Consider the following 10,973-nt stretch of genomic DNA (forward strand, 5'->3'; position numbering starts at 1 on the left):
CGTCCATGTGCGCACCGCCTGCCCGCTCACGGCTCCCCCGCTATGTACGGGAGAGAGACGTGCTGTGCTGCTATGTAATATTCATATCTCCCGCTGCTGGACCACTAGCCAATGGGCGCTCGCGGTCCAGCAGCCACCAGTTGATTGGCTGCTGGACCGCAAGCGCCCATTGGCTAGTGGTCCAGCGGGATATATGATTATTGCATAGCAGCACAGCACGTCTCTCGAGTCCCGGACAGTGCACAGCGGGGGAGCCGTGAGCGAGCGGGCGGGCGGTGCGCACATGGACGCACACTGACAGGGGGGCGGGCGGGGAAGCATTCCCGGACAGCCACTCAGCGCCGCGCGACCACACACAACCCACAACGTCCAGCATGATGCCGAGCCGCCTGCCCGTCCCCCCTGTCAAAGTGAAACTCCGCTGGTGTGTCGCCGTGACCCGAGGCATGGCGGCACACCTGTCAGCTGGCCGCAGCACACTAGTGTGCCGCGGCACACCGGTTGAAAATGTCTGCTATAGAGGGTCAGTTGGATATACAGTAGGCCTCACCCAAAAATGTGAGTTTTTTTTAAAATGTATCTAATTTCTGTTTTTGGGCAGGATGTATTAAAATACATGGCCCCAAAGGTGGTGATACCCTACAATGCGGTATCGTGGCGGCTGCATTTTAATACACAGGAAAATGCGGTAAAACGGGGGTTTTAACGCATTTTCCCCTTAGTACATCCCGCCCTTTGTAAGACATTTAATGAGTACATAAGTAGGCCATGTTTACCCAAACAGCACTGTTTGCTAAGATTCCTCACTATTAAGTGACCCCTTAGATTCTCCTTGAACTCCTCAGAACCCAAAACCACAGATTTTGACTAGATTTGATTGCGATTTTGACTATACCAGAACACTAGATTGTACACAAAATAGCCAAAATTGACTTGCCTGCACAGTCTATTTTACTTGCGATACTGACCTCACAGGGTCGCACATCATTGATCTACTGTATATAGTCATATAATTGAGTAAGAGCTGTAAAACACAATTGTATGTTTTTAACTGTATGTGTATTCTACTTCACATGTGGTGTTGCTATGGGCAACCAATCAGATCCTGTCTACTATCTTTTAGAGGGTGCTACATAAATAAGTAGTTTCTGATTAGTTGTCCTTAGCAACATCACGTGTGAAGAAGAATACACATCTTAGTAAATTTCCCCCGCAGTGTTTAAACTTTATATCAGGCAACCCCATGTTTTAAAGCACTAGTTTTGAAGAGCATACATATTCCCTAAGTGAGAATAGAATAGTTAAAACCAAATACAGCAGGTGCAGTAGTATTTTCCAAACTTAGCAATAATTAAATAAAAAAACACTTTCCAAAATACACTTTTTTCTCTGTCATTAATGCAAAAAAATAAACAACCTGTGAATTTGTAATCAACCAATAAGAATTGTCCAGCTTGTGCACATCATCAACATAATCGGCATGTCTTTGTACCTTCCCCATTCCCCCTCAGTTGTTGCGGTATCACAAGTATATACATGAATGCTAGTTTGTAGTACTGCACATATTAACAATGATCTAAACTGCCTTTATTGTACTCCCGTTTCTCCAATTGCAAATGGGCACATTTGCGCAAATCTGCATTGTCACAATATACGTTCAAGGTCTTCTGTATATGCACAGTGCTAGTTTGGGTATTTTATGCAACACAAACTGGTGTGATGTACTACAAACTCAATCAGACTCAAGAGTCTGAGCGTGAATATGCAGTAAATTCCCCATTTTGGGCTTTCACCACATATCCATATGTACTAAGACCTGGCTGCTGTGGTGTCGGTGCGGAAGGCAATTTCAGCAAAAAGCTGGAGTTATCCAATAGAAGGCTATGGGCTTCTTTCCACATTGGTGCTGTAGAGGTATTGTATCCCTCCCAACACGCCACGCAGCCACAGCGTCACTCTGGCAATGTGCAGGAGGCACTCCTGGGGCAGAAACCTGGAAGTCCTATGGCCGGTGGCCATCTTTTTGGGAGAGCTATCTTTGCATTACTAATTGCATCTGTAAGTATATAAGCGATTAGTATCAGCGTGGTAAATTGTGTATGGTGTACTGTGCAAGGTTGGTACATCCCTTCCCTAATATCGTACTGTACACATATCACCCAAAAAGTTTTTGTGTTGTACTCACATTCTGTATTATAGCTACCTGTGCCCAAAGTAGTCTCAAAACTTTATTTTATTTATTAACCGTTTCTTATATAGCGCACACATATTCCGCAGCGCTTTACAGAGTATATTTGAACATTCACATCAGTCCCTGCCCCAGTGGTGGAATCTATATCCCCCTACCACATATACACACACACAGACATTCTTGGTTTAATTTTGTTGGGAGGCAATTAGCCTACCAGTATATTTTTGGATTGTAGGAGGAAACCAGGGCACCCGGAGGAAACCCATGCAAGTACTGGGAGAAAATGCAAACTCCGCACAGTTAGGGCCATTATGGGAATCAAACCCATGACCTCAGCGCTGTGAGGCAGTAATATTAACCATTACACCATCCGTACTGCACTAAACTTTGAAAGTAATCAGTTCGGCAATAACCAGTATTACTTCATGTTTTGGTTATATTTTTTTCATGAATACCCATCCACTACTTAGTGCTGTATATTAACTAAGACTTCTTGTGGTCAATTGCCATTTCTGAGATTGTCAGGTAGAAATATTTATGTGTTTGGTGTAGAAGGAAGAAAATCACCTCTTCCTTACACATAATGTAGGCAGCCATTTTATAGTCCATGCCATCATTAATGATAAGGCACTAGGAACAACTTTATTAATAACCTTACCAGAAATGGGACTTTAAACCTTGTCATTTGTAAATTCCCCATAAACAATAATAAAAAAATTATACCAAATATTGTGTGCATTTCTTTTTTTTTATTACAAATAGTCTAATTTTTTTCAAATAAAAAATATCTCTAGTGAAACATTACACAATTAACAATTTATGTTATGGATAAAGTAATACCAAAACATTTGGTGCTAATGTGTGAATAAATATATAATAAAACATACAAATATAATTCTCCTTAACATATAACTAGTCACTAGGGGAGATTTAACCCTTTACTGTCTCCAATTAATTGCTCTGTTGGATTTGTGCAAAAGTACAAAAGTACACAGGCTAGTGCAAAAGTACACAGGCTAGGGCTCTCTACAAGAAAGGTTCTGCCCTGTTATAGTTGTACCGACTACAAACAGCTAGACATATGTACTGTAGGTTGTAAAGTCCTGAAGCAAACATATGCATCTTTTATCTTTGAAGAAGGGATAATGTGGCCATTGCTTGTTCTAGTAATTCTTGGTCAGACTTCTGGAAGAAAAGTTCTAAATGTAGAATAGTCTTTGTTCATAAATAAAAATAATTAAGTAGCTGGAAAGTTCAGAAGTGTCAGAAGAATGACTTGGTAGTGAGGAGCACAACTTGGTATAGAAGCTTTGTGACACATTCCAAATACATTTGCCAGTTCAGTGTTGTAAGGTGTCATCGAGGATCAATAAGTCCTTCCCTGTTTTAGACCTCATGCATATCCACTGCAGATGCCAATCAGTAGAAGACTGCCACAATAGCTTCCCATGGTTTTCTCAGGGAAGACATTCTCTGCATACAGTACAATAATCTTCTATCCAAACCGCCAGCGTATTCTCACATTTTAAAATGGCAGTGTGAAATGTGGAAGACTCATGTATGTATATGAAGGATTCATATTTTGGTTAAATAAAACCTTTGAAAATGATATAACTTAAAAAAATATATAAAATAAGACCACTAGAGTGTTTTTTTGTTCTGTTGATAAAGAATTTGAGAAACACAATAAGGGACAATTCCCACGGCGGCTAGCGGCACTGCAGCACTTTTGCAAAATGACAGGGCATAGAAGAGCATCGCCACTTTGGTGGGTGGTTTGAATGAGTCAAAGAGATGTAGGACAACTAGAGAAGCTACTATACAGCAGATGCGGAACTTGATTTCCCTTCCTTGCTTGCCACGGCAACTGTCTTGGTAAAGTTTGGAGTTGAGAGCCAAGCCTAATCCAAAGAAGATACCCAGGTTTCTAAGGAGGCCAGCAAAAGGGGTAGTGTCAATGTGGATCCATTCTGGCTTTTCGCACCATTTTTTAGCCTTCTCCAGAGTCCATAGGAGGTCCACACCTACTGCTTTCAGGACCAAATAGAATCCAAGAGCAAAGGAGAACAGGAAGAGGGTGGTGAAGATGTATTTCTTCAGATTTGCTTTGTATATAGCCTGCGTGTGATGGAAAGCTTCTGCCACTACCATACCTGTATAAGAGTAGAAAAACATGCAGTGTGAGACCAGCTGTCCAATTTAATAAACTTTTGTTTTCTTTAAATTTTTAAATACTTATCATAACAAGAAGGTTGTAAACTATGAAAGGAGATTCAAGAAATTCAACAATGCAAAAACAGTGTTTTGCTATTAATTCTCATCAGGGACCAGATGTACTATGCTTTAAAAAGTGATAACATGGAGAGTGATAAAGTACCAGACAATCAGGGGTAGATTTATTAAGCTTGGTGAAGTGATAAAGTGTCTGGTTTTTATTGCCGGCCAATCAGCTCCTAACTGTGAAGTTACAGGCTTGGTTTGAAAAATGATAGTTAGGAGCTGATTGGGCGGTGGTAAAAAACAGTCACTTTATCACTACACCGAGCTTAATAAATCTACCCCTCAGCTCCTTATTACCATGTTACAGGTTGTGTTTAAAAATGACAGTTAGGAGCTGGTTAGCTGTTTTTTTATCACTCTGCTTTATCACTATTTGGAAGGGATGCCAAAACTGTTAATTTTTTTTTTGCAAAATAATTTATTTTGGTTTCTTTTGTTTGCTAATTCTAGGACATAGCATTTACCACTGACTTACACCCCAAAAAATAGGGCGGTATTCATTCTGGCTGTCAGAACGTTTTTGCTCCGTTCGACAGAATTCAGTGTTCCGCCTGTCGAGTGTTAAAAAGTGGGTGTGTCAGCTAAAACGGCCACGGATTGTTGTAAAATGGCTGTGAATTTGAAAATCTGTTGTTTTTGACAAAACAGATCAGACTTGTTTTAAAGTCGGACTTGTTTTGTCGGAATCCACCTTCAATGCTGTCGGAAACGGCAGCACTTAATAGGCGGCGGCCATTTCTGCTTTAAGAAATAGCGGGCAAGTAATGATCAGTAAGTTACATTGTCACATGCTTCTAGCAGTCAATTTAAGAACTTTAACCCCCCCCCCCCCCCCCACACACACACACAGTACATCAAAACGAGTGACAGCTATCACAAACATAGAACAAATTAGGCTTTAATTTCATTGCGTTGAGCTTAAAAAATGTGATGGATACTGTATAGTGCATCTAGCAGTTTATTGTATGGAGTAACTTGTACTTGACTAGCCAGCATTACCATACTATTTATGGTGTATGGACCCTTTATGCATATGGTATGATCTCGAAACATGATGTGTGGACCAGTGGCCATTTGTGATACCTTTAAAAATGCCATTTTGCCTACAACTGGTTTGTTGGTGAGCAAGGCTAGGCTAAATCAATCAGATAGATAATATACTATACACACCTGAAATGACTCCAACCACGACCTGATGTGGGAAGTGTGCAGCCAAAAAGATTCTAGACAAGCAGACACTGACCTGGACAGCCCAAAATACTGTCCATAGGGCTCCACGCAAGCACCTGAAATACAAGAGCACAGAACCTCAGCTTATAATTCATTTCAGAGTGTGAGCACCCTATGAGCTTTAGACTGAGCAGTGATGTAAGTCACAGTTACAAGCACTGATAAAGCACTGCTCTTTCAGTGCAAGGCTGGTGTTTCCTTGCAGATTAATGGATAACGGTAACTTTGTGAAATCTTACAGCATTAGGACTGTTTATGGCATTTTAGGTCATGAAGTTCAACTCTTTTTATAAACAGGCATAGGGCATTATGGGGACTAGAAAGACCATGACCACGGAGGATTGTAGCAAACAGTTCCGTCCTTTTGGATACTACTCAGAGAAATAAAAGTTTGATGGGGAGATCAAACAAAGGCACCAAGGACCTTATTCTGATTGACTTGCAAGGCTGCGAAACTTTCAGCAACCATCAAATGATTTCTCCAGCGCTCGCAGTTCAGAGATACCTCTATGGTGTCTCTAAACTGTGGGCACCCTGTGTGACGACAAGGCGGGCAGCTGACATCCACTGACGTCAGCTGCCCACCCCCCCGCACCCGGGTCACGGCCTCATTAGCATGAGAACGTCCAGCGTTCCATGTGCTAATGGACTGCTCAATGTCCCCAGTCCTTTTCCGCCGCCCGCTGTTTAGGGGGAACGCACGAGGGACTGAAGCAATTGAAAAAGGTCCCAAGTGTATGAAGAAGGTAGGGTAAATCTACCATTTGCTGCAATATATAATAAACTGTTTCTAAATAAAATAAATACATTTGATGTAAATTAAATGTAAAAATTATTTTGTCAATGGAAGTCCTTTGTGATCTTACAGTTTTTTGTATATTAGATGAATAAACGCCCAATGTGTTAGCCAGTTTAATTTATATATGGAGTGTGGAATATTTATCCAGACTGACTCCTGTAGTATGGTAAACAGCAATAAAAGAAAGCAGATTTGTAATAAACATGGATCTCAAATTGTGTGCATGTTTTATACTATGCTTTATTTATTAAAATTGTGTCTTTTTTTGTATTTTTTTGTATTTGTATCATTCATGTAGATTATTTATTTATTTGTTAACAGTTTCCTATATAGCGCACACATATTCCGCAGCGCTTTACAGAGAATATTTGAACATTCGCATCACTTAAAATATATTTCAACTCACCAGCTGGTAAGCATGGATTCTTTCTTCTTTAGCACGATTGTGAGGATGGCCGTCACCATTACGTAGTAAATTCCTGCAGACCCCATAGCATGACCTGAAGGGCTTCCTGTAAGGACCACAATACATTTAAATGACAATGTAATCATTAAGAGTCAAGTGGCATTGTCAAGTAAGCAAGTAAGATGTATACTGGAACCTAAGGACTGATGCCAACTGCCATTTTAACACTAGTAAAATGCATGTAAATGAGCCTGACACTGCAATCCATTATTTTTTATTTTTACTGTCACCCTGCCTTTTGCACTCTTTACTTAAGTAAATTTGTATCAAAATGTGTTTTACACAGTATGATAAAGTTTTCTAAGAATATCGGAGTGCCGTGCATTTGCTGATCCTGTCTATTTTGTTCACACTACAAGTTTCTGTTCCGGACAACCCCTGCAAGTATATATATATATATATATATAAATGAGCCTGAGACGGCACTCCCAATTTGTTGCAGTTTAAGTCCCACCAAGGGACATAGGAAATGATGCGGTGCCCTCCGTGCTGGGTAGCAGAAGCAGCCAGTGATATAGCGTGTGTGGGCGGCGGCACTCGAACAAATGACAGGACAGCAGGTAAGTATACCGATACCGTATACTTGACTGCTGTCCTATCATTTGTTCGAGTGCCGCCGCCCACACACGCTATATATATATATATATATATATATATATATATATATATATATATATATATATATATACATATGTATCCCTGTTGCAGTGTCATTTACGGAAGTACATAAATATGTTTTATAATGAGTTTTTCTTACCTGGTCCGGTCTCACATGTCACTGGGAACTGCTCAATGATTGGAGCGGACATATTTCCATAGTAATCTGTGTCGTGGACCCACCAATACGGCCTCTGACCAAAGAGGATCCTGGAACCATGAAGGAGAAGAAGTTACTAAGGTGAAGGTACACATTGGTGGGAAAAGTATTGCATGGTAGCATGTTTCAAACTAGTTCTCATCTCTGTTTTAAAATATTAATACTTGGAAATATATTTATTTTTAGCATTCACCATATGTTCACTGTATTTTTTATAGGTTGTTATTTACAGACTCATATATTTTTATGTTCTAGTAAAAAAAAAAGAATTCTAATTCTATGTCCTGACAATTATCCCTGATGTACAGTACAGACATGACACACACATTGTAGTAGAATATGCTACCCAACATCAGTGATTTTAGTGTGCACCTCTAAACATAAACAAATACATAAATAAGAGAATAAAGTAGTTTGAATTGGATCTGACGTACACTATTTCTTTATCATTCTAATAACAAAATCCTTACAATATGCTTAAAAGTATTAAATATTTTCAGTAGAAATGCTAATGACACTCCTGTAATTAGTTCACTGCTACTGTTCTGCATTGATGTATCTATAGACTGGAATCTCACCAGCCCCTTCCCCAGGGAATAATAGCATATTTGGAGGAATGTGGATTCTATATTACATATCCAATGTGCTTTTAAAGTACTATATTCCTTTACAAGTTCCTTATATTTGTATGCTATCTTTTAGTGTATTTTTAGATAAATGTATCTAAAATGAATATAATTACATCCAATTATCATCCAATGATCATGTATTATGGCTTATATATATAAATGCACGTCAGAGTGTAATGTACATATTTTTACTACTCTGTGCTGCAAGCAAATGGAGCTATTTTGCTAAGTGGCTCCTAAACCCTTAATTATGACATAAGATCATTTGGCCATGTGTAATAAAAGTCAATTATTAAAGTGGATTCCTGACAAAATGAGCCTATTAAGTAGATCAAGTAATTATGATATACTGATCTTTAAAAACACAATGCAAAATAGGGTACTTGTTTAGTTTCACGGCGGCCGATATATCGGATGTGATATCGGCCGATATATATCCGCCAATCCGATGCGATTTTTTTCCTGTTCATAAGGCCACTATCCACTACACATGGTGTTGATTTTATATAGTGTGGCGAGCGCAGCGAGCCCGAAGCGTGGCGGGCGGACGCGGATTACTGCGCTCGCCACACTTTATAAAATCAACTCCGTGCATAGTGGATAGTGCGGTTATGAACAGGTAAAAAATAGCATCGGATCGCATCCGATCGGCCGATATATCGGCCGCCGTGAAACTAAACTAGTACCCAAAATAAAGGGCTATATAACATAAGGGCTATTATAGCATACCAGTGCAATAACATTCATTTATTTGTCCAAGAATATATTTTATATAAGATATACTCACCATTTGAATACAAGATTGATCCAATCCCCGATTACTGCCACCCAGATAAGTTTGATGCCCACAGACTCGCACAGATGGAACCAGATGGGGAAGAAGATGAAGAAGGTATTTCTGAGATCTGCAGCAAATGAGATGAACATAAACCAGTCTTGGGAAGTCTTGTAGTTCGTCTGGAGGTATTGGACCATTTGGACTCCTGAGTCATGAAGACCATCCATTCCGTTTTCCATTATTGAACTCAATGGCTCTCTAAAGTTGAAACTACTTAAGCTTGTCTGCATCTCTTTGTGTACTACCTCTCACTGTACGCCTTCAGCAATATTTATACCATCCCCAGCCTCCTGTTTACAACTGAAAAACCTGCTTTTTGACCTTTGGACCCATAGAAAAAAAATGTCTTTGGTCATAAGAAAAAAACTACTGTCGATCAAAGGTAATGTCACAAACATGTTTGGTACAATGTGAGTAAAAAAACAGTTCAATAAGACAACTTTGTACTGCAGTGAGGTTGCTCAACTCTGGTCCTTTGGAACCCTTTATGATATTGCTGTTACAATCATTTTAAGGCAGTAAGGCATCAATGGTACAAATGAGGAAATTCACTTTTTCTGTAAAAATGTGAACATTATGGAAATTCATTACTGGAATAATGTATTATTTAGAAGTTATGAGCTGTTTGAATGCAGAGAACAAAACAGCAGACATAGAAAAACATTATACAAGTTCTTGCTGCGTAAAATCTTTAACCTAGGAACTTGGTGAAGTAATTATTGCTGAATAATGTCTATGCTTAATTCTGATGAGCATGCAATGTACAGCTTTCCCATATTTCCTGTGTAAATGCAGGGAAGGAAGCATATGGTCTGTATGCAGCTGACAATGCTAATAGATTTTATAGTCTGAAATGTAAAAGACAAGCGTTTCCTGTATTTGTTAATGTTTCTGTGTGGTATTAATGTAATGTCATTTTTTTTTTAAAGAATTTAAATTTAAATTTCTAACGTTTAGCTATTTCTCTTAATAAATAGTGGATCAGGGAACAGCCATTCCAGGCTCTATATTATAATTTTATGCCCCCCCCCCCATATTGCAGTGTCTATGATTACTCGAGTCCGTCAGCACTGTCGATTCGCCGACCTGGCTAATAATTGGCGATCTGTTGGATAATTGGGATAATAAAAACAGATTAAAAATGCCTGATTTGATGATCCTCACCATTTTCAGTCAGGATCGGGGAATCGGTTTTTCTAACATTCATTGGGAGATTGTAACATTGGCAAAATGTATTGCTGATGTATGGGGGTCAGTAAGCTTGGGTACACACTATGCATGCCTCCCAACTTCTTCTCCTGTGTAGTCGGGACAATTGCAAGTGTGACATTGTGACTAGGGCACTTGTTCCCAAACTGTGTGCCGTGGCTCCCTGGTGTGCCTCGGGACACTTGCAGGGGTGCCACGGGTTGGTGGTCCAGTACCAAATCAAATTATTTATGATCATTATTTATGGACAAATCCAGTGCTGGTGGCTGCCAATCATAAAATATGTGTACACACAGAAGCAAATCCTGCCATTTACCACATAACTGACCCTAAGAAGCACATACAAACACAATCTACTTCATTTTATATATAGTTTTTTGGGCCATGGGATGCCGTAAAAAATTCTGATACTCTAGGGTGCCGTGATTCAAAAAAGATTGGGAACCCCTGGACTAGGGGCATGGCCTATAAATGTTGCTCTTCCTGCAAGGCCACACCCCTGGTTTCACTGCAG

The 10,973-nt window shown here is 39.7% G+C and overlaps 1 protein-coding gene across 1 annotated transcript; it reads right to left on the reverse strand.

Annotated features, from left to right (window-relative positions):
- Positions 1 to 2,920: 2,920 nt before the first annotated feature.
- Positions 2,921 to 9,505, reverse strand: LOC146008359 (glucose-6-phosphatase catalytic subunit 1-like). The gene is made up of 5 exons (XM_083147562.1): positions 9,200 to 9,505; positions 7,724 to 7,833; positions 6,907 to 7,012; positions 5,642 to 5,757; positions 2,921 to 4,344 (listed from the first exon to the last, which is right to left on the reverse strand). The coding sequence occupies exons 1-5, from the start codon at positions 9,478 to 9,480 to the stop codon at positions 3,833 to 3,835; spliced, it is 1,125 nt and encodes a 374-aa protein (XP_083003688.1). The 5' UTR covers positions 9,481 to 9,505; the 3' UTR covers positions 2,921 to 3,832.
- Positions 9,506 to 10,973: the final 1,468 nt, after the last annotated feature.

Source organism: Crinia signifera, chromosome 6 (genome assembly GCF_055691185.1).
Source record: "Crinia signifera chromosome 6, ASM5569118v1, whole genome shotgun sequence".
Taxonomy (NCBI): Eukaryota; Metazoa; Chordata; class Amphibia; order Anura; family Myobatrachidae; genus Crinia; species Crinia signifera.